This window comes from Bos mutus, chromosome X (genome assembly GCF_027580195.1).
Source record: "Bos mutus isolate GX-2022 chromosome X, NWIPB_WYAK_1.1, whole genome shotgun sequence".
NCBI classification, from domain to species: domain Eukaryota; kingdom Metazoa; phylum Chordata; class Mammalia; order Artiodactyla; family Bovidae; genus Bos; species Bos mutus.
Genome location: NC_091646.1, coordinates 127940190 through 127967424, shown reverse-complemented (window position 1 = coordinate 127967424; position 27235 = coordinate 127940190). Strand labels below are relative to the sequence as shown.

The window sequence follows — 27235 nt, the reverse complement described above, 5'->3', positions numbered from 1 at the left end:
CCACGATGTCGCATGTTTCAGCTCTTTATTCCCTCCTGGAGAAGGCTTTCTGCACTGAGCAGGCTCCAAGTCAGGTCAAAAACAGACAAATAAACCGTCCTTTAGGAATGAGGATTTGCTCAAGGCCGGGCTGATCTTTCCTTCTGCTCCCTGCTAGGGAAGCTGGGGACTGCTGTTTTTCCAGATTGCAGAATGATGGATTGTCCTCGCCAAGTTACAATGCTCCTGAGTCCAGTGTTTTTACTGAGATCCAACCATTTTGCTTGAACAAATGCTCCTGGATTGCGGCAAGCCTTTGGTTAATTTCCAGATCCACACTGAAGTTATTTCTGACGACTTTTTCCAGCTGTCTCACTGATTTTATGGCGAAGTGAAATTATGCTGGTCCTTACTTTGCCATTTTCACCGCTGTCAACTTGATTTCTTTCATTGAGAAAACTTTATGAAATACATGGTAACGCTGGCCACAGGCTTTCCCTCCATTGTACGCATGTCCTGTTCTGATGTCAATCTGTCATTACTCCCTGTGACCGCTGAAATCTACGGATCAACCTTCTGCCTCTGGGTTTGGCCATGGAACTTGTTTTCAGTGGAAAGTAGTATACACACACCCACACAGACTTGAAACGTATTTGTACCTGGGGTTGCCCTCGCCTCAGTTCAGTTCAGTTCAGTCGCTCAGTTGTGTCCGACTCTTTCGACCCTAAGAACTGCAGCACGCCAGGCCTCCCTGTCCATCACCAACTCCTGGAGTCCACCCAAAACCATGTCCATTGAGTCGGTGATGCCATCCAACCATCTCATCCTCTGTCATCCCCTTCTCCTCCTGCCCTCAATCTTTCCCAGCATCAAAGTCTTTTCAAATGAGTCAGTTCTTCCCATCAGGTGGCCAAAGTATTGGAGTTTCAGCTTCAGCATCAGTCCTTCCAATGAACACCCAGGACTGATCTCCTTTAGGATGGACTGGTTGGATCTCCTTGTAGTCCAAGGGACTCTCAAGAGTCTTCTCCAACACCACAGTTGAAAAGCATCAATTATTCAGCGCTCAGCCTTCTTTATGGTCCAACTCTCACATCCATACATGACCACTGGAAAAACCATAGCCTTGACTAGATGGACCTTTGTTAGCAAAGTAATGTCTTTGCTTTTTAATATGCTATCTAGGTTGGTCATAACTTTCCTTCCAAGGACTAATCGTCTTTTAATTTCATGACTGCAATCACCATCTGTAGTGATTTTGTAGCCCAGAAAAATAAAGTCTGACACTGTTTCCACTGTTCCCCCATCTATTTCCCATGAAGTGATGGGACTGGATGCCACGATCTTAGTTTTCTGAATGTGGAGCTTTAAGCCAACTTTTTCATTCTCTTCTTTCACTTTCATCATGTTGAAACCACTGGGTCGGACAAGGCTTGAGGACAAGCTTGGACCAGCCTCCTCCCTGGAGAATGAGGGGGCCACATGGAGAGGGGAACCCCGAGGTTCCCACCATCACAGGTGAAGTCATAGTAAGCCAGTCATCTCATACAGATGCCAGAGCCAAGAGATCCGCATAGACAGCTCCTCACAGGAAATAGCCACCCAGGACAGCCTGAATGTCAAGGTCAGGGGCTAAATAAATGGGTACTGCATGAAGCCAGTAAGTTCTGTGATGCTGTGACACACACAGAGAACCTTGATACTTTATGTCTATGCGTCATCTTCCCTCTTTACCCCTATGAAAGTAAACACCTAAACACAGGGGGAAAAAAATGTAACCATTCAGGCAGACTATCTTGCAACATTAAAACGGTTATATTCTGATCCAGGCATGACCATGGGAACTTCTAAAATATCCTAACTACAACTATATCTGAAGATGGTGATGATGCCTGAAGCTTGGGGGTGAGGTCACGGAGGGGGTCAGTATTACAGTCTTTCTATCTCCATGTTTGTTTGCAATTTTTCACCCTACAATGCTTTTTAAAAAAAAATACTGTTAGCAATTGCCTTGCACTCTTTGTATCCTGTGTTTCCATTTGGAATAACGTCGATGAGACTGAATTTTAAAATGTCAGTGTCCACCCAGTGCCTCTCTCAAGAAACATATTACACTATTTCATTCTAAGCTTTCCTTTCACATTTCTGCAGTTTCAAAGGGCAGACTGAAAGCATTTTCCTGTCAACATGAACCTCCTTCAATCCCATGCAAATTATAAATAAATGATCCTTAGTAATATCACAGGTAAAAAAAAAATTAAAAGGCACAGTCTGCTCTAAGTTCCTGTCACATTTTGTGCTTGATGGCAATGTCTTGCTTTTCTAACACCTAAGATACTGGCTGGAAAGATTGAGGGCAGGAGGAGAAGGGGATCACAGAGAATGAGATGGTTGGATGGCATCACCGACTCAACAGATATGAATTTGAGCAAGCTCCAGGAGTTGGTGATGGACAGGGAAGCCTGGCGTGCTGCTGCGGTCCATGGGGTCGCAAAGAGTCAGATACGACTGAGCCACTGAACAACAAGATATTGGCAACTAAAGTGGACCACATGGTAATCAGAGGGTTGAGTTCTACTTGGAAAGAACCCTCTATTTCTCTGCCAAGATAAGAGAAAATGTAGGGCAATGTGATTAACTCCCCACATTGGCAAATCCATATTTTATGGTTCAGGAAAATATTCTTCTACCAACCAGGAAATGGTTTGGGGTACTATTTCAGTTTGCATTTGTCCTTATAAACTACAATTAAAACAGCAGGAAAGATACATCAGAATGGGTTTTAATGTGGTCCTGCCAAAAACACTTTCTAATTAGGTAATCTTCTCTTATTAGAAGAATTAAAATGCATTCTTCGAAATTGTGTTTGATCATAATGGTGCCTTAAAATTCAGCAACCACTGTCACAATCTTCCATTCTCAGGCACTGGAGTGACTTACATCATGAAAATTGAATTATTTTATGTTGGAATTCAGTCTTCAAAATTAGTGATTTAGAGTCCCATTCATTCACTTGGTCAAAAGCTTTTTCTTCCATGAAAGTGAAAGTGAAAGTCACTCAGTCAAGTCTGACTCTTTGCAACCCCATGGACTGTATAATATACTGTATAGACTGTATCGTCCATGGGATTCTCCAGGCCAGAATACTGGGGTGGGTAGACTTTCCCTTCTCCAAGGGATCTTCCCAGCCCAGGGATCAAACCCAGGTCTCCCACATTGCAGGCAGATTCTTTACCAGCTGAGCCACCAGGGAAGCCCAAGACTACTGGAGCGGGTTGCTATTCCCTTCTCCAGGGGGTCTTCCCGACACAGGGATTGAACCCGCCTCTCCCCCATTGTAGGCAGATTCTTTACCACCTGAGCCATGAGGGAAGGCCAACACGGCCTCCAGGGCTGCTACCAAGCCCAGTTTTGTCACGGCCATCAATTTCTAGGAAGGGCAGCTTGCCATCCAGCTGTTAGGACTCCTGCTTGCGGTGGCCAGATTCTCAAAAGAGAATCCAAGGGCCCTGTCACTTCCTAGAACAAATCACCACATCTTCAGAAGGGATTTCTGGCATTTCTAGGAAACTTCCAGGCCGTGGGGAAGCATAGAGGCCATCTTCTGCAGAGACGTATGTATTTTTAGAGCATGGTAAGTGATGATCTGACGCTGGATCCCCCACGTTCTAGATGTCTGAGACACTGAGGGGTGAAGGTCAGAGATTCAGGCTCCTCTGTCTGCCCCGGCGTGATATAGTTGTGTGGGTAGGAGCATGCATCAAGCGCTTTCTCATGCATCCTCTAGGGTCACCGAAGACGGACGACTACGGGGTAATTGCCATGCTGCGACCCGTGGCAACTTTGGTTCTCCGACCTCTAGTTTATCATCTTTTAAGAGAAACGCGCCATAAACAGAAGTGGGGACGATTAAGCTTTGCTTCAACGTCCAACACTGATCTTCCTCTCCCTCTCCCGCCGGAAGACATTAAGTCAAGGTCTCGTTTCTGCTTGGCCGTTCTCTTCCAATCGTCATCCTTGCCGAATTTAAGTAAATATACACAGGCAGGACCATTTTTAGTCCCAGAATACCTCTAACATTGCTGTGATGGAAACTGCACAATACGGCTTTAAATATTTTTTTTTCCTAACACGAGTTGCCCTTTAAAACATCACCATGGGAAAACGATACCACTAGATTTTTTTTTTTTTTTGGCACCAGAATTCACTGAACAGTCTTGGGCTGAAAGTAAAAAGGACAGATAATACAAAGGATAAAAGGTCAGAAGGGGGTTTACTGGCATTTAAGCTCATAATGGTAGGATGCAAATAAATATCACTGTTTTGACTGTGTGTTCTTTTTACTTTCAACACAGTGTCAAAAAATTTTAACATACAATTAAAGAAGGTTAAACATTGTGAACACATTGAAAAGGGCACGCAATGTAGGGTTTGTTGTTATCATTAAAGCAGAGACACTGAACTTGTACAACCCTTGCTAAGTTTCCATGTGATGTAACATGTTACCCAGTGATTTATTCATTTTTTTACCTCCAAGATGTGCATGCAGGAAAGGTTAGGACATGTGTACATTTCTGAAGATACAGTCAACCTAAATGTTAATTTTTGTGTTTTTTAAAAATGTGTTTGTTTGGTCTTCCTGGCACAAAGCCATTATTGTTTTCCTTCTCCTCTGACAACCTAAAATATCTTTCTAAGTGTGCATCAGTTCAGTCAGTTCAGTCACTCAGTTGTGCCCAACTCTTTGTGACCCCATGAGTTGCAGCACGCCAGGCCTCCCTGTCCATCACCAACTCCCAGAGTTCACTCAAACTCATCCATCGAGTCAGTGATGCCATCCAGCCATCTCATCCTCTGTCGTCCCCTTCTCCTCCTGCTCCCAATCCCTCCCAGCATCAGTCTTTTCCAATGAGTCAACTCTTAGCATGAGGTGGCCAAAGTACTGGAGTTTCAGCTTTAGCATCATTCCTTCCAAAGAAATCCCAGGCTGATCTCCTTCAGAATGGACTGATTGGATCTCCTTGCAGTCCAAGGGACTCTCAAGAGTCTTCTCCAACACCAGAATTCAAAAGCATCAATTCTTCGGTGCTCAGCCTTCTTCACAGTCCAACTCTCACATCCATACATGACCACAGGAAAAACCATAGCCTTGACTAGACAGACCTTTGTTGGCAAAGTAATGTCTCTGCTTTTGAATATGCTGTCTAGGTTGGTCATAACTTTCCTTCCAAGGAGTAAGCGTCTTTTAATTTCATGGCTGCAGTCACCATCTGCAGTGATTTTGGAGCCCCAAAAATAAAGTCTGACACTGTTTCCACTGTTTCCCCATCTATTTCCCATGAAGTGATGGGACCAGATGCCAGAATCCTCGTTTTCTGAATGCTAAGCGTGCATAAGCCTCAACTATTCCAGTGTCCAAAGTGTCCCAAGATTCCTTAGGACATAATCTCTAAGGGGGAAAAAAATGAGAGATGAAATGTTTGGCAAAATTTAATCATTACTCCTTTGCAGAAAAAGAGGGGTGACATAAGTCAGTCAAAAAGAACATGCTTAAAGAGGCAGTGATGACATTTAAATCCTGGGGAACTCAAGGAACAAAAGGATTATTCCTGGCTCACCCTAGGCGGGCTTCCCTGGTAGCTCAGATGGTAGGAAACACTCCTGCCAATGCAGGAGACCTCGGTTAGAGCCCTGGGTCAGGAAGATCCCCTGGAGAAGGAAATAGCAACCCACAGCAGCATTCTTGCCTGGAGAATCCCATGTGGACAGAGGAGCCTGCAGGGCTACAGTCTACAGGGTTGCAAAGAGTCGGACACAAGTGAGCGACTAACACTTTCACCCAGAGGCCCAACCTCTATCTGAGATGCTGGAAATTTCTCTCCTAGCAACAGGCCCTGCAGCTCCCAACTAACAAGGGACATTTCTCCCAACACACAAGGTCACTATGTCTGAGGACCACGGATCAAGCCACAGGTCTTTAGAAATCAACACACTGCTGGCTGTATCACAATCAATGCACACACACAAAACCACGTGCCTATTTCCTTGGAGGCAATAAACCAGCTCCACCAATCTGATGTCTGTTTTAATGAGCAGGACCCTCACGCCATTTCCTTCACTCCAGAAGTGCCCCAGGTCCATATGCTAGCTCATGGATTCGATGCTTAGGTTGAGTTCACACAGTGCTCTCCTGTCCTCATTGTCAGGCCAATCAAAATAACAAGTTCCATCAATGACTTACATATCTGGCTCTCTCTACATCACAATCTATCCAAGGCTGCCATGTATGGTGGATCAGGTTTCGCACTGAACAAACAGAGGATCCAACGCTTCCTATGGTGGAGTGTGCATATCATCCCCGGAGTTGTGCAGTAGGCAGCAGACAGAGTCACACATGGAGACTGAAAACCCATCCATTTACTTTTTTAAACGAAAACATCACGGCATAAATCTGAGCATGAAGCATATTTACATCCTGTTTTTTGTATGTTTCCTCATCTGTAACAAGAGAATCATAACATCTGATAGAGATGTGCATGTGTGCATGCTAAGTCTTCAGTCGTGTCCGACTCTTTGTGACCCCATGGACTGTAGCCCACCAGGCTCCTCTGTCCATGGGATACTCCAGGCAAGAATACTGGAGTGGGTTGCCATGCCCTTCTCCAGGGGATCTTCTTGAACCCGGGATCAAACTCGTGTCTCCTGAATTGCATTCTTTACCACCAGCACCAGCTGGGAAGCCCCTGATAGAGATGCAGTGAAGATTCCAAGTCCATGAACCCACAGAAGAACTCGGAATCAGGCCTGGGATGAAGGAGTCAAACCAAACATTATTCCACAGGCCAGCCTATCAGAGCAACGTGTAGGCCCTGGGACCTTTTCCCACTTCACCTTCAGGGCGACGAAATATGCTCCAGCAACTCACTTATCTCTGCTTCTGATGGTACAGCTGGGAACACGTCTCCCTGATACAAGCTCTAACGGATGAGCTGTCTGATGACTCTCTCTCAGCAGTCTCCGACCCGACGCTTTTGATGCAATGCCACGAGTGCCCTTTTCGGAATTATCTGAAACTCTTAACTTCTCCCAACCTTTTCATATGGCACTTGTCACGTTTGCTGAGAGGCACTACAGGAAGCTGCTTTCCAGTCTGGCTGCAAAAATGCTCCTCAGATTTTAACACGGAACTGATGCTCTGCGTAAACTGAATGTTTTCGATGCTGACTTTTAAAGGGACGCTCAGGAAACAGGCATCTCGTGGTTTAATTGGATATATTAAACACAAGCTACATGGCACTATTTCAAAGGTTGCTGAAAGAAGTTGTAAAAACATTACATCATCTTTTGATCTTTTTTTCCTAAGGACAAAATCTGATCAACAAAAACTAAAAATATGACGGTCACTGGACTCTTTCACATAGGCACAGGACATATTTCTGAAGGTATTTCAAAAGTGATAAGGTTTGCAGGGCATTAAAAAAACAATATTCCCCGCAAGATACCTGGTCCTGCCCAAAACTTGCATCGGACATTTGGTCCAGAAGACATCTGGTCCACACCAAAAAGTTCTTGAAATTCGGTCCTATCGAAAATGTCCACAAGCAGGTGTGGCCCACGCCAAACGATTTTGGACGGGATGAAGTATCAAGGACCTTTTGGTGTGGACTGAGAAGTCTCCATGGGCATTTTGAAAAGGACTGAATATAACCAAACATCTAGAACCTTTTTGAGGGCTGCCCTGGTGGTCCAGCGGTTAAGAATTCATCTGCCAGTTTTCAGGGGACACAGGTTCAATCCTTGGTCCAGGAAGATCCCACATCCCGGGTAGCAGCTAAGCCCGTGGGCCACAACGACTGAAGTCCGTGTGCACCTACAGCTTGTGTTCCACAATGAGAGAAGTCACTGCAATGAGAAGCTTCCGCGCCACAACGAGGGAGTACCTCCCCCAACCTCTGCAACCAGAGCAAGGCTGCAGGCAGCCATGAGGACCCTGCACAGCCAAAAACAAAAGAAGAAAATTTAAAAAGAAACTTCTGATACGAATCAAATGTCTTAAGAACACTTTGGAGAGGGCCAAATCTGAATATTTTGCTAACTAGAATATTTTATTAAAAAAATGACTGAGTCCCTTTGGTTCACCCAAAACTATCACAACATTGTCAATTGGCTACACCTCAATGCTGCTGCTGCTGCTGCTAAGTCGCTTCAGTCGTGTCCAACTCTCTGCGACCCCATAGATGGCAGCCCACCAGGCTCCCCCGTCCCTGGGATTCTCCAGGCAAGAACACTGGAGTGGGTTGCCATGTCCTTCTCCAATGCATGAAAGTGAAAAGTGAAAGTGAAGTCGCTCAGTTGTGTCCGACTCTTAGCGACCTCATGGACTGCAGCCTACCAGGCTCCTCCATCCATGGGATTTTCCAGGCAAGAGTACTGGAGTGGGGTGCCATTGGCTTCTCCGATATGATCCTATGCATTCTCCCAAACCCACTGCTGCTGCTGCTGCTAAGTCCCTTCAGTCGTGTCCGACTCTGTGTAACCCCATAGACGGCAGCCCACCAGGTTCCCCCGTCCCTGGGATTCTCCAGGCAAGAACACTGGAGTGGGTTGCCATGTCCTTCTCCAATGTATGAAAGTGAAAAGTGAAAGTGAAGTCGCTCAGTCATGTCCGACTCTTTGTGACCGCATGACACCTCAATATAAAGTTTTTTAAAAAAGCTTTTTAAAAATGCATTCATTACGGAGTAGGAAATGGCAAACCCACTCCAGTATTCTGCCTGGAAAATTCCATGGACATAGGAGCTTGGCAGGCTATGGTCCATGGGGTCACAAAAAATTGGACACACCTGAGCAACTGAGACACACACCCAAAGGGAATTAAAGGATATTTGACAAGAGATGGGACACCACTCTGAAGTAAAATGAATCTTTAAAAAATATATATACTCATTAGAAGATTTGGTATTAGAAATAACATCTCTCCTAGGCATAGATAATATCTTTTGAAATCTGCTATCTTCCTGTAATCAATGAAGCAAAATGTCATATTCAACCATGAGAAAGACTCTCGATGTTTAATTAATCATCAACTTGTCAGTTGTGTCAAGAATCCATCTGTGTTTCTCACTCACTGAGACGGCAGTTGCAGAATCAGTTCTCCATTCTGGGCCATAGGCAGGTGGTGGTAACGCATAGTACATTTTAACGTTTCTCTTTCCCACCTTCTTTGGGGTCACAAAGAGTCAGACACGACTGAGCGACTGAACTGAACTCCCACCTTCTAAGGGTTGAAGGCCTTTAAAGAATTAAGCCATATTCCATATATCCTTGTCTGTTCATCTGTCAGTGACATTAAAGATTCTGTCTACATCAGCTCATACTGTGACTAATGTTGCAATGAGCATGCTTGTGCAGGTATCTCTTTGAGATCCTGATTTCAATTTTGGGGCAAAATACCCCAGGAGGGAGAAGGCTGGATCATATGGTAGTATGATTTTTAATGTCTTGAGGAGCCTCCATAATGTTTTCGGGGGGCTTCCCTGGTGGCTCAGCGGTAAAGAATCCACCTACAATTCAGGAGATGCAGGAGACTCAAGTTCCATCCCTGGGTTGGAAAGATCCCCTGGAGGAGGGCACGGCAACCCACTCCAGTATGCTCGCCTGGAGAATCCCACGGACAGAGGAGCCTGGCGGGCTACAGTCCATGGGGTTGCAGAGTTGGACAGGACTGAGCGACTGAACTGAAGGGGTTGGAGGGGTGAGGAGAAGGGGGACTTTTTATCAACAGATACAAAGTTTCAGTTATGCAGAAGGAATAGATCTCCTGTACAACTCTGTGCCTGCGGTTAAGAAGATTGTATCCTCTCCTGCAAAATCTAGGAGGACAGATCTCATGTTGAGTGCTGTTCCCATCATGAAGTCAAAATTAAAAATAAAAATTCGTGCATAGGCTTCTATTCAAAGCAACACCAGTAAATTGGGAAAAAACACCTTTTTGCAATCCAAGACACTCTCATAAGAGTGTCAGGTTTTTGTAATATGGCCGTGCAGGCGAGCTTAGTCACTCAGTCGTGACCGAGTCTCTGTGACCTCATGGATGGTAGCCCTCCGGGCTCCTCCGGCCATGGGATTCTCCAGGCAAGAATGCTGGAGCGGGTTGCCATGCCCTCCTCCAGGATGTCTTCCTGACCCAAGGATCAAACCCAGGTCTGCTGCATTGCAGGCGGATTCTTTACCAGCTGTGCCACCAGGGAAGCCAAGCTAGTGTATTAGTTGAGATAAGGAACTCCAGCTGCTGTTACACTGACAACCTCCAAATCTCAGTGTCTTCAAAATAAAAAGAGTAGGTCTTTAAAAATATATCTATTTGTTTATTTGGCTGCATTGGGTCCTAGTGACAGCATGCCGGGTCTTCTGTCTTCATTGTGGCGATTCTTGATTATTTAGCTGTGGCATGCGGGATTCTAGTTCCCAGACCAGGGATCAAACCCAGGACCTCTGCCCTGGGAACTCGAAGACTTGGCCATTGGCCCACCCGGGAAGTCCCCAGAAAAGAGTAGATCTTGTTCTGGTCTCAGTCTTCTGTCGCTCAGGGAAACCGTGGTTTCTCTGGAGCTGCCCCAGGTGGTGACTCAGGAGATCCAGGCTATTTTACCACCATCATCAAATCACCTCCCGCTTAGGACCATCTCAGAGTCCTTACCTGGATGCTCTGCATTGAGTAGCTACAAATAGAGCACACTGTGGGAAACGTGCTGGCTGGGCCTGAGTGCCTCAGTGGCCCTGAAGATAAAAGAAAGTGGAGAAAATCTACCGCGATGACACCGTACATGAGACAGTTTCTGCTTCACATGCAGTTACAGAGGGGTCCCGCCCACCCAAGCAAATGCCATATCTTGGTGTGAGACTGAGTCTTGAACCCTGTGTTACATTTAGACGACATCAATCTCAATAGGCAACTCAAAGTTCGTATTTATAAAAACATATTCATTGGAAATTTTTTTATTATGAAACCAATCAAAACCATGGACTGAATATATCCTTGGTATCATGGAGATGGTTACAAAGGAGTTACGTGGAAAAAAAAAACGATTATAATATAACTGGTTATAATTCATTTCTGTAACATACAACTGTGTGCGGGTGTGATGGTGTGTGAAAGTGAAAGAAAGTGAAAGTTAAGTCGCTCAGTCGTGTCCAACTCTCTGCGACCCCATGGACTGTCGCCCACCAGGCTCCTCCGTCCATCCGTGGGATTTTCCAGGCAAGAGTACTGGAGTGGGTTGCCATTTCCTTCTCCAGGGGGATCTTCCCAACCCAGGGATCGAACCCAGGTCTCCTGCATTGTAGGCAGACGCTCTTACCGTCTGAGCCACCAGGGAAGTCCAGTGATTGTATGTATAAAGTCTTAAAGATATACTCAAAAATAGCTCTGGTATTTTCTGCTTGATGATCAGGTTAAAAGTGATTCTTTCTCTTTTCTTGTGTATATGCTGTATTTTTCTACCATTATATTTTTTGGTAATAAAAAAACACTTGCAGATAAATATAAGCAAGGGTGTAAAGATAGCTAACACTTTTTCAGGACTTGTAACATGCCAGTCACTTTCTAACTATGATCCCATTGAATTTACTACAAGCCTTTCATTGGAAATTGACCAACAGCTGTAGCAACACACAAGCGTGACATGGCCTTGGAACCCAAGAGATGGCCAGGGCGTCTAATCACAAAAGTCAGGGGCTACCTTATTTATTATTTCTCATCCATCTGTGTACTCCCCACCCCTCCCTGGAGCCTCTGACACTCTGTAAAGATTTACCAAACTGATACCCCATTCCGCATTACTTAACATCATACCCCAAACATAGTAAACACCCCTTCAGGGTCCTCTGTCCACGGGATTCTCCAGGCAAGAACACTGGAGTGGGTTGCCGTCCCCTTTTCCAGCAGATCTTCCCAACCCCGGGAGGAACGCAGGTCTCCCACATTGTAGGCAGACTCTTGACTGACTAAACACTCCACACACTTGCTGAATTAAGCCCCATGAAAAACGAAGCAGGAGAGAATTTTTAATTGCCAGGGAAAGGTTTATTTTCATTTCAAGTTGACATGACAATGAGGTTCTGGGAAACCTTCATAGATGCGGTCACGTCACAGATCCCATTGTTCAGACACGTGACAAATACGTTGCCTGTTTCTTCCATGGATGTCCTTCAGGGCCACCTGCCATCTGCTCCCCTTCCTGAAACCTTCATCACCTCTGATACATAGGTCGCAATTGGGCTTTTCATGAAATGTTAATGATGTTGTCAAATCGTGCCTGTCACTAGGTCACTGTTAGCTTAAGCTTTTAACGTCTGTGAAATGCTAGAAATATAACAATTTTTTTTCCCCAAAAGAATGTGTTTAAAGCTTCAAAACCCACAAAGAATAGGACATACAAGAGACCACACCAGTGGGAATTCAAATTTCCTGTTGTGCATTCCAAGCCAAACTTTCAGGTGGTAAGTGGTAATTACGATTATTACAAAGAAACCTGATTTTCAAATACACTGAAACATAATGGAGATCTAAGTTATTTTGAAGCAAACACTTAAAAGCTCATTGTGAGTCTAGAGGTAAATGTATCCTTTGTTGGCTGTTACCTGTGTACAGATTAAACAATCAATGCTATACAAAGCTGTGCATTAACAACATCTGCAACAGTCCTTCCACTGATTTCAACCTCAAACACAATGTTCTGACATCATAAAATGTCTTATAAAATCCATGTGCATTGAGTGTGTCCAACTCTGAGCAAATATGGTCATCTTTTAACACATTAGTTGGTAACAGCAGCTTTAGATAGGTTTTGCATGATAACAGCAATAATTTGAACACACTAGTAACATGCTCGGAGAAGGCAATGGCACCCCACTCCAGTACTCTTGCCTGGAAAATCCCATGGATGGAGGAGCCTGGTAGGCTGCAGTCCATGGAGTCGAGAAGAGTCGGACACGACTGAGCGACTTCACTTTCACTTTCTACTTTCATGCATTGGAGAAGGAAATGGCAACCCACTCCAGTGTTCTTGCCTGGAGAATCCCAGGGACGGGGGAGCCTGGTTGGCTGCCGTCTATGGGGTCGCACAGAGTCGAACACGACTGAAGCAACTTAGCCAGTAGCAGCAGCAGTAACATGCTCATGCATTCTTTCATGAGAGTATTTCTTAAAACAACACGACATGCTTTTGGCAAATTTCTGGAATGAGAAATCCGAATTAAGAAAAAGAATCCTGCTTGCTTTCCAACTCTGAACCATTCCCAGGGAGGTGGAAGGAATTGTCTTTTTTTTTAAGACAAAGAAAGATCTGCAATCTGAAATAACAGACTCCTCGTTATCCCCCTCATTAGAACTCACTGAAATGCATTCCTTTTTTACAGGTGAGTAATATTCCACTGTGCATATGTACCAAGTGAAGTAAGTCAGAAAGAGAAAGACAAATGTTGTATATTAACACATTTATACGGAACTTAGAAAGATGGTATCGACGATCCTACATGCAGGGCAGCGAAGGAGACACGGATATAAAGAACAGACTTTTGGGCTCTGTGGGAGGAGGGGAGGGTGGGATGATTTGAGAGCACAGCATTGAAACATGTACATTACCATATGTGAAATAGGTGACCAGGGCAAGTTCGATGCATGAAGCTGGGTACTCAAAGCCAGTGCCCTGGGACAACCCCGAGAGATGGAGTGGGGAGGGAGGTGGGGGGGCAGTTCAGGATGGGGGGACACACGGTCACCCGTGGCCGATTCATGTGGATGTACGACAAAGACGACCACAATATGGTGACATCATTATCCTCCAAGTGAAATAAATTAATAAATTTTAAAAAAGTCTGAAATAGCAGACTGTAAGGAGGAGCTTGGAGAAGGCAATGGCACCCCACTCCAGTACTCCTGCTTGGAAAATCCCAGGGACGGAGGAGCCTGGTAGGCTGCAGTCCATGGGGTCGCACAGAGTCAGACACAACTGAAGTGACTTAGCAGCAGCAGCAGCAGCAAGGAGGAGCTGGGGACATGCTGTCGGAGCTTAGCTGTTGTTCAGCGGGGACAAAGACCAGAAGGCAGAGACCACTGTCAGAGAGCCCGAGACGCGCTTACCCACATTTTTCTCCAAAGTGTCTGGACGGCAGGGTCCATGCATCTGGGGGTGGGGGGGTGGGAGGCGGGGCAGAGTAGACCACTGACCTCCACTCCCGTCGGATCGAGAAAACCCCTGAGCCAAGAGCAGATAGATGCTCAGACATGTTCGCTACAGAGATGAAAGAGAGGCAGCGGGACCACAGCTCCCGTGTACAGATGAGTGAATGAATCCTCACCATGTTGCTGGAGAACGTATAGTGTCTGAAGGTCACCTAGGTATTCTCCACTCAGGGGAACTCTTTGCCCAGAAGGGGCTGGTGGTCCGGACTTGGGAACTCTATCCAGCTGTGCCCTGTCTCCTAGTCTCCTCCGTGACCCCGTTAGGCCTCATCCCTGCATTCCTGAGGTCGCAGGAAATGGGATTCAAACGAAAGTGTGCATGTCACGACCAACACGAGGCACAGATACTGCTTACCCGAAGGGTCAGGCCAACAAAATACAAGGACGGGCATGAACCACCATTCTCTCGTCATGAAATTCGGCATCGAGATGTAATGGGTATGGGTCGTGGACTGCTTATGTCTGATTGCTCGTGTCTTTGTGGGTATGGGTCGTTGATTGGTTATGTCTGATGGCTCGTGTCTTCATGGCTATGGGTCATGGACTGCTTATGCCTGATTGCTAGTGTCTTCTTGGATATGGGTCTCGGACTGGTTAAGTCTGATGGCTCGTGTCTTTGTGGGTATGGGTCGTGAACTGCTCTGATGGCCTGTGTTTCCCCCACCCCATACCCCCCTGCCCCTGTGAAATAGCATACATTTCACATGCCAGTAATTCTGAATCTGTTAGAGGGGATTTCTTGGACTGCAGAATCTATGAAGTTGGATTTTTAGTTCAGAAACACCGTTCACCCAAGGGACAGCAGAAGCCAAAACAGCGTGCTACAAATGACGGGCTGGAAACACACGGACCGGAGAGGTGTGTCTCAGCCGACATTCGCTGAGAGAGCTCACCAAAAGGCGGTCGCACAAAACACATCTGCGAGCCTCTGTTGCTTCTCCTTCAACAGTGATGAGCTTCTAAATATTGCAAGCTTCTCAAAGAAAGACACATATCCATGTACAAACATGGATAGCGTGAAGAGTGATTCATACGTATTTGCAAATAATACTGACAGTAATCGCCTTTCAGAAACCAGAAGATGGCAACTTAACCATCATCCATGATTGGGCAAGATGCTCTTTTACGCAGGGTAAAAAAAGTGGCATGTGTTAGATTTCAGTAAACACTTAACATTTGATTCACTCTCGTGCGATGCTCTCTAGGGGAAATCCTGGTGGCCGGTGCATCAAGTCAGCGACGCCTTCAGCCGTGATCACGCTGTCTGAGAGGTCAGCAGCTCACCTGTGCCCCTTCCTGCCCTCCACCACACAGATGTTGGACACTCATTGCCCAGTCATCCATCCACGTGAACAACTGGCCTCGGAAGACGATGTAAGTAACGTCTGTGTCTCTGTTTATTTCAAAGTTGATTCCCGCCCCGGGGGGGAAAGGTGTGTGTGTGTGTGTGTGGAAGGGGGTCTTGACGGAGTCTCCAGGTGCGTGGGGAGGAGGGAGGTGGCCAGGGCTGCCTTCCCCCAGGGTCGATCCTGGGCGTTCACCCTAATGCTGCCGGCTGGGCGCTCCTCCTACCCCATGCACCCTCAGACGCTGCCCATAACGGCTAAGGGCTCTGTCTCCCATCCTGGTCCTCCCGGTCACACTGGCAGGAAAGCCCCAGCGATGAGCAGCACAGCTGCAGCCACGGCTTCCACATCAGGTTCCCCAGGGACAGCTGGTTGGGGACGTCCTGAAGGGTCCGGGCGTGGCGGGCTGCCGCCTCCTGCATGGCCTCCAGGATCTCCCAGAACCGCGGCTCCGATGTCGGGGTTAACGGGTTTCTCTCCCGGGGGTCTCTGGAAATCTCAAACAGCAGGGGCGGGTCGTGGTAGGTGACATACTGCCCGTAACAGAAACACACGTGCGTGTCAAAGCATCCGTTGGCGCCCTCCGGGGAGAACTTGGGGGTGAAGAAAAAGGCTTTCCAGACGGACGTGCCTGTGGTGGGACAAGCAGAGAAGTGGGTGTGGTGGGAACAGGGTCGTCATAGTCACCCCCAAAGAGAGCGTGCATGGAAAACCACCCTCTGGGTGCTTCAAGAAGGCAGAGACTCAGTTATGGATGGACTGGATTTATCACACTTAAGGCTCAAAAAAGAGTAAGCATCATAGCTAAAAAGAAAAAGCAAGAAAACATGAGTTGTTATCTAACTGCCAAGGAGGAAAAGACAAAGCTGATTATGCAATAGCTGTTATAATGCAAAAACTGGAAAAAAAAAAAAAACTGATTTTTTTTTTTGGACCTCGCCTCTAGGGGGAGCCCGAAAGCTGAAACCGCTGAAGCTGTGGGCCCAGGAGCCCACAATGAGAGAGGCCCCCGAGATGACAAGCCACAACTACAGAAAGGAGCCACACACACACACACACACACACAGCAACAAAGACCCAGGGCATCCAGAAATAAATAAAATGAAAAAAGTTTAAAAAATGCAAGTGTTGTGTTCCATTTGTTGCTGTTGTTCAGTCGCTTGGGTGTGTCTGACTCTTTGCAACCCCATGGACTGCAGCACGCCAGGCCTCCCTGTCCATCACCAACTCCTGGAGCTTGCTCAAACTCATGTCCCTTGAGTCAGTGATGCCATCCAACCATCTCATCCTCTGGCACCCCTTCTCCTCCTGCCCTCAATCTTTCCCAGCATCAGGGTCTCTTCCAATGACTAAATAGCCAATATTAAAATTTTAGAAAAAAAAATTGATTTACAAACAAATGTGAAAGATTGTTTTACTGTTTATCTTACGATGCTATGACTTTCTGAGAGCTGGCTCTGATAGAGGTCTAGAGACTGCATCCTGGGTAGAAAAAGGTGGCAGATGAAAACACAGTTGACGTGTATAAACCAAGTGAAATTAGGTTCAGGCTGAAAATGTCCTTTTCCGCTTTATACTTCCAGCTCTTCTATAGAAAACCATAGAGACCGTCCCCCTAGAAAGCATCGCACACCTACTTAATTCACTCTGATCATCTGTTTGTGTCATGGAAACGCTGGTTTTGTAATTGCACATACCGAGTGCTCACCCACGATCTAAATGCAAAATGAATTAATGGACAACACAAGACAATTACCACGGGTGTCCACGTTCTCCCCAAAAAGCCCCTGACCCCAAACAAGTATATTCGAGTGCGAGTAAGGGTAAATATTCCCTGGAGGAGGGCATGGCAACCCACTCCAGTATTCTCACCTGGAGAATCCCACGGACAGACGAGCCTGGTGGACTACAGTCCATGGGGTCACACAAAATTGGACATGACTGAGCGACTGAGCATGCACACATGCAGGTTTAAGGACCAGTCAGTAAATAAACCTTAAGCATTCTTACAGGGAGCAGACATGCAGCTCAGACAAGTGTAGAACTAAGAATTAATTTTTCTGAAGATTTGTTTGGTATGCCATCGAGGTGTCTGCCTTTATAGCACCCAATCTGGATTTTTAAAACCTTTTTATAAAACGATACATTGTGCATTCTCTGCATAATTTGTTTACACCACTTTGGGTTTGCTCAAATGCATTTTATTGTATGTGCCAGGCTCCTCTGTCCTCGGAATTTTCCAGGCAAGAATATAGTGGAGCAGGTTGCCATGCCCTCCTCCAGGGGATCTTCCTGACCCAGTGACTGAACCTGCATCCCTTGTGTCTCCTGCATTGGCAGGAAGGTTCTTTACCACTGTGCCACCTGGGAAGGCCTAGGTTTATAGGATATGAAGCCTTAGCTCAGGGTCTGTTCTGTTGTTCACCAGGAAACCAAGAATCGACACTGTCAAAGGTGTCATTTCAATGAAAGGAGGTACCCTGCATTTCTACTATGTCTATTTAATCCTATGTTTCAAATTTATTTTGAGGACGTATTTCACCTGGGATTTCTCCATATACTACTAAAAATCTTTTGAGTTAAAAAACTTTTTTGTTTATTGTTAAAATTCCAGTGCACTCTGAAAAAGGTTGTTTTCTGTCTCTGTCACAGATAAATATTTTGACCACCACGGAATCTTAAACTCAGCTACAATTGAGATTCAATGACCAGAGGAAGGAATTATTAAACTTTACAGTGAGAATGCAGGGAAACTACAGGCAGCATTTTTTCAAAAACAAAACTACATAGTGATGGGAACAATAATTTGACTTCAGTTTAAATGATGCTTTAAAGTTTAAGAGAAAGTGAAAGTCACTCAGTCGTGTCTGACTCTTTGCGACCCCATGGATCATATACAGTCTATGGAATTCTCCAGGCCAGAACACTGGAGTGGGTCGCCTTTCCCTTCTCCAGGGGATCTTCCCAACCCAGGGGTCAAAGCCAGGTCTCCCGCATTGCAGGCGGATTCCTTACCAGCTGAGCCACCAGGGAAGCTCAAAATTTAAGAGAGTTACAGCTAAACCGCAAAGATGTCAGTGACTTATTACAGTTGCAGGAGGGCTTTGTCATTGTCATATGAAGTGCTACGGAGTTCACTATTTACCTCTGAAACATTTTTATGTAGAATCACAGCTTAACAGGGGGCTTCCCTGGTAGCTCAGACGGTAAAGAATCTGCCTGCAGTGAGGGAGACCTGGGTTCGATCCCTGGGTGGGGAAGATCCCTTGGAGAAGGAAATGGCAACCCACTCCAGTATTCTTGCCTGGAGAATCCAATGGACAGAGGAGCCTGGAGGGCTACAGTCTGCAGGGTCGAAAAGCATCAGACACGACAGGAGTGACTAACACTTTCACAGGTTAAAAAAAAAAAGTGACTCACTTTCTTTTCATTCACAAGAAAAGAAAGCTTCCAGTCCTTTGACAAAGTGGCAAATAGAATTTAAATGAGAACAGCCTGACTCCTGAGCTGGACCCCGAATTCAACCCTTTCCAAGCTTCAGATAAGCGACGGTGCCCTGAGATTCGCTGGGGCTCTGAGGGGCGTGTGAAGCCCAGGACAGGTACCACTGTTGTGATCTTGATAGCTTTCAGGGACTTGGCCACAAGAAAGGGTTCTGAGGTCCCCTGGCAGACAAGCCTCCAGAATGAGCACTCGGGGGCCCCAAGAACAAACAAGGGGGACGATGCAAAGCCCACTGGGCTGTCCACAGAGGCATCAGAAGAACATTCTGCAGATAAAAGATGCTTAATCCCTCCCAACAGATGCCAGTCTGCTTTGCAAATCACATCCCCCTTTATGCAAGGATTCTTGTGGGTCTAGACCCATGACAAGCCTCCTAGGGATACATCCCTTATTCTGAGCTTGAAATGGTGTCTTGTCTTGGTGGCTCATTGAGTACAATCTGCTTGAACTCTCCCGCCCCCTCTATTGGCTCTGACAGGGTGGGTTCCAACCCTAGCTATGCGATCTCCTAGCTGTGGGATGCTGGGCATGGCTGTTAACCTCTCAGGCTCTCGTCTCCTTTTCTGATTTGCTGTTGTGTAGCTGCTCAGTTGTGTCTTTTTCGACCCCACGGACTGTAGCCCGCCAGGCTCCTCTGTCCATGGAATTCTCCAGCCAAGGATACGGGAGTGGGTTGCCATTCCCTTCTCTAGTGGATCTTCCCCGACCCAGGGATCGAACCCAGGTCTCCTGCATTGCAGGCAGACTCTTTACCTTCTGAGCCACCAGGGGAGCCCGCCTTTGAATGTAAAGCTGCCAGCAGTCTAAGACGAGGCCACTGCTTTCCAGCTGTTCTTCAACCTGTTGCCACTGCAATACAAGTCTTAAGACACTTTTTCTCATCCCCGCCATCTTCAGGATTCTTCAAGAACATGAACAACAAAATTTAAAGGGCTTCCACACACCGACTCTTAATTTATCACTCAGATTTTGATGGCCCTTGATGAATGTGGTTTAACTGCTTGTCTTGGCAAGATTAATTCTGTATGCATGGGGGACTCCGTGTATATATCATAACAACCAAATATAGTCATTTGGGGTTTTTGGTCTTAGCAGCGTTTCCCACCACAAACTGCCACCTTGGGGTGCTTCGAGAGGTATTGCAGGGACTTCCCTGGTGGCTCAGTGGTAAAGAGTGCACCTGCCAAGGCCGGGGACATAGGTTGGATCCCTGATTTGTGAAGATTCCCTCGTGCCTTGGGGCAACCAAGGCTGGTAGCCTCAACTTCTGAGGCCACGTGCTGTAGCTAGTGATGCTCACACACCCAAGAGCCTGTGCTCCATGAGATAAAAGCAGGCACCAAAACAAGAGAGTAGCCCGCGCAGCAAAGAAGACCCAGCACGGACAAAAATAAAGAAAATAAAATTATCTTTTTTAAAAAGAAAAACAAGAAGCATTTCAAAGACTGCTCTGTTTCCCCCTGCTCTGAGTCACCCATACCGTCCCCTGGGACCCTCAGCTGACCCCCCTCAGTAATCTTGATGTCATCTACCGAACGCGTTACAGGGAAGGGCGGATTTCGGTTCCTCCTTGGATCTGTTTCTTTGCCTTTAACCATTGCTCTTCATTGCTTTGATTATTCTAATCATTCATTGGAAGGACTGTTGCTGAAGATGAAGCTCCAACACCTAAAGTGAAGAGCCAACTCATTGGAAAAGACTCTGATGCTGAGAAAAACTGAGGGCAAAGGAGAAGGGGGCGACAGAGGATGAGATGGTTGGATGGCATCACCGACTCGATGGACATGGGTTTGAGCAAGCTCTGGGAGATGGTGATGGACAGGGAGACCTGGCGTGATGCAGTCCATGGGGTCGCAAAGAGTCAGACACAACTCAGCTGCAGCAGTTACTTTATAGACTTATGTTTATCTTCTCAAAACTCTGTACCAAAATACCAGAGCCAAAATCATCTACCAGTCTTTCAAGACACATTTGACCATAAAATCCAGTTGCCATTACATTGACTTTTTACTAACATGGATACCTAAGTCAAAACTCAAAGCCACACTTTTTGAATACATGCTGAACAGGAAATTTAAGCTCAAAATTCCCATCATCACGTAACCAAAGTTATCCGTGTTCTAATAATGCTTTCATGAGTTCTCCTAAAATGTAATGGCAATAATGATCTCAGATGATGATAAACTTAAGCCGCTCAATGTGCTGAGACAACTAAATTACAGAATCATTAGAATTATAGAATTATTTAATTATAGAGAAGACACTGTACATAAAAGCTGAAAGGGATTCATGTTTTAAGAGAGCAGACAGCGTTCTGGCTCTAATGTTTCGGAAAAATGAGTTTTTAACAAGTCTGGAATTGTAAGGTAGTGAAAGAGTCAGTAGCTCAGTCGTGTCTGACTCTTTTCGACCCCGTGGACTGTAGCCCGCCAGGTTCCTCTGACCGTGGGATTTTCCAGGCAAGAATACTAGAGCCGGTTGCTATTTCCTTCTCCAGGGGCATCTTTCTGACCCAGGGGTCGAACCCGGGTCTCCCGCATCGCAGGCAGGTTCTTTACTGTCTGAGCCACCAGGGAAGCCTATGTACGTGATCATTTTTAAAACCAGTGCTCACTCTTAGGGAAAAAAATAAATGAAGACTTCTCATCACCTCAATGTGCTGAGACAACCAAGTTACAGAATCATTAAAATTACAGAATTGTTCAATTATTATAGAGAAGACACTGTATATAAAAGCCAAAAGGGATTCATATTTTAAGAGTAGAAACAGCATTCTGGCCCCAATATTCAATGATTATGGAGAATACATTGTATATAAAAGCTGAAAGGGATTCATGTTTTAAAAGAGTAGAAACAGCATTCTGGCTGTAATATTTTGGAAAAAATGAGTATTTAACAAGTCTGGAATTGTAATAGGTAGTAAAAGCATCAATTGCTCAGTCATGTCCAATTCTTTGTGACCCCATGGACTGTATGCAGCCCATCAGGCTTCTCTGTCCATGGGATTCTCCAGGAAAGAACACTGGAGTGGGTTGCCATTCCCTTCTCCAGGGGGGTCTTCCCGACCCAGGAATAGAACCTGGGTCTCCTGCTTTATAGGTGGATTCTTCACTGAGCCACCAGGGAAATCTATGCATCTAACCTCATCAAGACAAACACGAGTTGGATCTCCCAAATGCTGCCACTCCATTCTAGTAGACAGGTACCAGTGTCCTGCTGGAAAGCTCTAGCTTCTCTGAGCGAGGAACACGGTCGACATCTGCTGTGTCTGCCAGTTGCCATGGTATAGACGCTCCCCACAAGGCTGACTTCCAGGTAGGAACGTGTTCCCCACAAGCTGCTGAGATTCCTCAGCCGTCAGGAGCTGGCTCTGGCTCACTGCTGCCCTCGCGCTACATTTACAAACCCTGAGCCTAAATGTCTCTCTTCTTTTCTAACCAAGTATCTGGAGTTCAAGATACTTTGGCGCTCAAGGTGGCAATACCATTGCCTTTAAGAATTACGGAAAGCGTCCCCCAGGTGGTGATGACCACAGTCTCCTACGAGCATAGATCTCAGATGATACAATCCCATCTCTTCTAAACAGTAGTAGTTCACCGTCTGTGAATTGTCCACAGTCTCCTACCAACTTAGATCTGAGATGATCCAAGTGATGTCCTCCAACTAGACTGCTTTAAGTTCTATGCTGACCCACAGTCTCCTGCCGATATAGATCCAGAAGCGAAAACAGAGCGGGACCTTAAGGTCCTCAGCTCGCCTTTTGTCTGTGAAAAGCCTTGAGCCAAAGAATACGTTTAGTCAGAGTTCAAGCAAATTCAAGGAAAGCTCAAAGGCTTTGTGGAGAAGGGAATGGCAACCCACTCTAGGATTCTTGCTTGGAGAATCTCATGCACAGAGGAGCTTGGAGGGCTGCAGTCCATGGAGTTTCAAAGAGTCGGACATGACTGAGTGACTTCACTGTCACTTTTCACTTTCATGCATTGGAGAAGGAAATGACAATCCACTCCAGTGTTCTTGCCTGGAGAATCCCAGCGATGAGGGAGCCTGGTGGGCTACAGTCCATGGGGTTGCAAAGAGTTGGACATGACTGCAGTGACTTAGCACCAAAGGCTATATAGATAATTCTCTGAGCCAGGTCTCACGAGCCGCTTTATAAATAGTGAAACCCCCACCAGGGGGAAGACGTTAACTCCATGACAGCCAGACCGTAGCCATGATCTAAGCTGCACTAATTCCCAGAACTGGCCTCAAAGAAATGGAAACCAATCAACCCTGGGACTGAAGAGACTGCTCTGCTCCGCTAAGTCATCTCAGTCCTATCTGACCCTTGGCGACGCCATGGACTACAGCCCTCCAAACTTCTCTGTCGCTGGAATTCTCCAGGCAAGAATCCTGGAGTGGGTTGCCATACCCTCCTCCAGGGGATTGTCCCCATCTAAGGATCGTGTCCTGCATGGGCAGGTGGGTTCCTTACTGCTAGCACCACTGGCGGTAGTGAGACTGAAAGTTGAACTGTACCTAAAAGAATCAAGATGATCCTGATCAGACCACTGACAGTCAGTTCAAGATGACCGTCAGGGCTGACTGTGCTGTTTCTGCAAGGAACCTCCCTCCCTCTGTCTATAAAAGCTTTCACATTCTGACTGTCAGGGAGTCAGCCTTTGGACAGATGTCCCCCCGCCAACGGCCCCTGGCTGAGAGCATCCCAAATAAAGCAAACTCTTCCTTCCCACCACCCTGCCCTCTCCAGCAGCCAGACTCCACTTTCGATTACGAGAAGATCTAAGCCATCTCTTCCAGCTAGTACTCATGCAGTACCAGTAACCCATTCATGTAGTGCTAGTAATCTAAACGCAGGGCCGCCTCTTCCAACTAGGACTCATGCAAGAGTAGTAATCCTCACGGGCAAGGGACACCTCCTGAAACAACTCTGCATTCCCGGGGGTGTGCCCAGCCTGCAGCTCCCCCGTGACCTAAGAGGCAAGCAACTCCCGGGCAGAGAACTCAGTATGTTTTGCCCACCGACAGGTGTCCAGTCCAGCAGGCGCCACGCAGTAGATGCTCAATAAATACGTGTAGAACAAATGAGCAGACAAAGATACTGAGCAAACAGCTGCAGGGAGCCACGAGGGACAGCCACAGCGGCCACCACCGAGCCTGAGTTTCAGGGCACGATCTCCAAAGGAGACAAGATGACTAATTAAGAAAGAGAAACCCATGGTTTCCTCAGACCCGTTGACTAGATGGATGATTCCGGCATTGAAAGACTGTCATTTTCCCTCCTCTGTTGCTCGCTCGAGGCAGAAGACGGCAATGAGCTGCTTAAGAGGAAATGTCCTTGTGTCTGTCTCAGCAGCAAATTTGATCCCCGGCCTGCTGCCTCTCAGCATCTGGGTCTGCTTTTTCTCACTCACCCCTATTTTCTGCCCCTTCCTGTTTATTTCTCCACATAACTGTGTTTCCCCAGCCCCTGATCCAACATGTTCCTTCCGGCCCCTGTAAGTGGAGGCGGCTGGCTTTACTTAAATGCTATTCGGCAAGGTTCAGGACGTCTTTAAACAGCCAAGAGCCCTGGAAACTTGGTTCTTTCAGGCTCAGGATAAAAGGAAGCGGGAACGTGGACACACTGCTACGTTTAAGACGCATAACCGACAAGGACCTACTGTATAGCACGGACAACTCTGCTCAGTATTACGCAGCAAGCTACACGGGAAAAGCACGTGAAAAGGAACAGGTGTGTGTATGTGTATCACTAAATCACGGCGCTGTATACAGGAAACTGAGGTAACACTGTTCCTCAAGTATACGTCAATATAAAATAAAAAGCTAAAAAAATACAGATGGGGAGGACCACATGTCTCCTTTATGAGACGGCTCAGATTTAAAAGAGATGGTTGGATGGCATCACCGACTCAATGGACATGAGTTTGAGGAAACTCCAAGAGATGGTGATGGACAGGGAGGCCTGGCATGCTGCAGTCCATGGGGTCGCAAAGAGCTGGACACAAGTGAGTGACTGAACTGAAATGACTCAGATTTAAACGCTGCCAGCTGTTTACTCACCAAGTCACAGCGACCCCATGGACTGCAGCTCACCAGGCTCCTCTGTCCGTGGGATTTCCCAGGCAAGAATATTGGAGTAGGTTGCCGTTTTTCCTCCCCCCAAAATGCTGCCAATTAACCTAAAAAAACAGACAGCATGCTACGGACGTTAGGAGTGATGGACACGTGGATGAGATAGGTAAATAGGGTCCTTCCAAGCCCAGAATTGTGAGCGTGCGATTTTGCTACATTCATCTTCCGGAAGTTATCAGAAGGAAGTCATACAGATTTAAAATGTAAAATCTTCCAGAAGTTATCTCAGGGCGCTCTTCCAGATTTAAAGTATAAAACTTCCAAGGGTAAACCTGGTCTGATTTCTGTGGACAAAGGAAGGATCACAATCTTCCACTTGAAAAATAACGGAGCAGCTGCTCTTTAAATGCTGTCTTGGGTAACTCGGCTGGGTGACGAGGATGGGGTCAGGAATGCACTGAAATCCATTATGAGCATCCCCTGAATTTAAGAATGAGCCACCAGCTGGTGGCGTGGTGACCAGATGCTCTGGGAGAATCTCGCCTCTGGGAGCAGAACCCAGAACATGCTACAGAAAAGGACAGCTTCATTCCCTCTCTCAAGAGGTAACTGAGAGTCTAACATCAGCGTCCATCTGTAAGATATACAGTAGGGGTATAATAGGTGCTGGGTTCCTACAGACGCCTAGGCATCTCAGTGATGTGATGGTGTTGGTTCAGTCGCTCAGTCGTGTCCAACTCTTTGTGACCCCATGGACTGCAGCACGCCAGGCCTCCCTGTCCATCACCAATTCCTGGAGTTTACCAAACTCATGTCCATTGAGTCAGTGATGCCATCCAACCATTTCATCCTCTGTCGTCCCCTTCTCCTCCCGCCTTCAATCTTTCCCAGCATCAGGGTCTTTTCTAAAGAGTCAGTTATTTGCATCACACGTCCAAAGTATTGGAGCTTCAGCTTCAGCATCAGTCCTTCCAATGACTCTTCAGGACCGATTCCGTTTAGGATGGACTGGTTGGATCTCCTTGTACTGTAATTTAACGTTTACATTATGAAAACCAGATGTGGGACTATCGCTACACGTATGATAATCACTTGATTCCACTTGGTCCTTTAGGCTCGTTAGACATGCAGCCGTTGGGCCGTGTGTGGTGGTTCGGTGGTTAAGAATCTGCCTGGCCATGCAGGAGATGCAGGTTTCATCCCTGGTCCAGGAAGATCCCACTTGCCGTGGAACAACTGAACCTGTGTGCCTCAACTACTGAACCTGTGCTCAAGAGCCAAGGAGCCACAATTATTGAGCCCAGGGGCCGCAACCACTGAAGCCCGAGTGCCCTAGAGCTGGTGCCCTGCAACAAGAGAACCCACCGCAATAAGAAGCCTGCGAACTGCGAGCAGAGAGCGGCCCCTGCTCGCCAAAACTAGAGAAAGCCTCCGCAAAGCCACAGAGACCCAGTGCAACCAAAAACACATACCTGAATAAAGAAAAATTTTTAATAAAAGGAAATGCACTCTTATATCTGCTGTTGGCAGAGCCAGAGTATTGAGTACGTCTTGTCACTGACACAGATGTAAAATACACTGGGACTGCGAACCACGATGACATCAACGCATCAGAGCCTGGTCTTAAACATCTACGGCCAGCAGACACACACAGAGAATCTGTGACCACACAGACGCACAGATCGCTGGGTGACGACCCGCCACCTTTGAGGCTCAGGGTACAAGGTCAGGTAGACATCTGAAAGCCATCCAGTACCAATGCAAAGCTAGAAGACCACAGGCAGGGGAGATGGCATTTGAGGGGCATCGTGGGAGGTGGGTAAGCATTAACCAGGAAGGAAAAGAAAGTCGTTCCAAGGAGAGGGAACCGCAAACAGAGACAAGCCATGCCAGAGCAGAGGGGCTCTTGGGCAGAAACTCAGACGGAAGGTGGGACCAGGAAACGCAGCTGGGTGGCTGGCGGAGCGGGAAGGAAGTAGCTTCAGAACCTGCCGACCACCTGGCACGTCCTCTGCCTCCCCAGGAGGAAGGAGCCAGCAAGCACTGGCATAGAGCTGGGCGACTGCCCTGGTCTGCCGAGACAACC

At 46.7% G+C, this 27235-nt stretch overlaps 1 protein-coding gene and 1 non-coding gene across 4 annotated transcripts in view; both read right to left on the bottom strand.

Moving 5' to 3' along the window:
• Positions 1–11284: 11284 nt before the first annotated feature.
• TRNAC-ACA (transfer RNA cysteine (anticodon ACA)) lies at positions 11285–11357 on the bottom strand. The gene has a single exon. It is a non-coding gene; the product is annotated as a tRNA-Cys (tRNA).
• Positions 11358–12057: 700 nt separating this feature from the next.
• The window catches only part of STS (steroid sulfatase), a 163923-nt gene continuing 148745 nt past the window's right edge, over positions 12058–27235 (bottom strand). For all 3 annotated transcript variants that reach the window (XM_070366315.1, XM_070366317.1, XM_070366316.1), the window contains one exon: positions 12058–16201. In XM_070366315.1, coding sequence (XP_070222416.1) covers positions 15828–16201 — 374 coding nt within the window. In that variant the 3' untranslated portion in view covers positions 12058–15827. The remainder of the gene's footprint in view (positions 16202–27235) is intronic.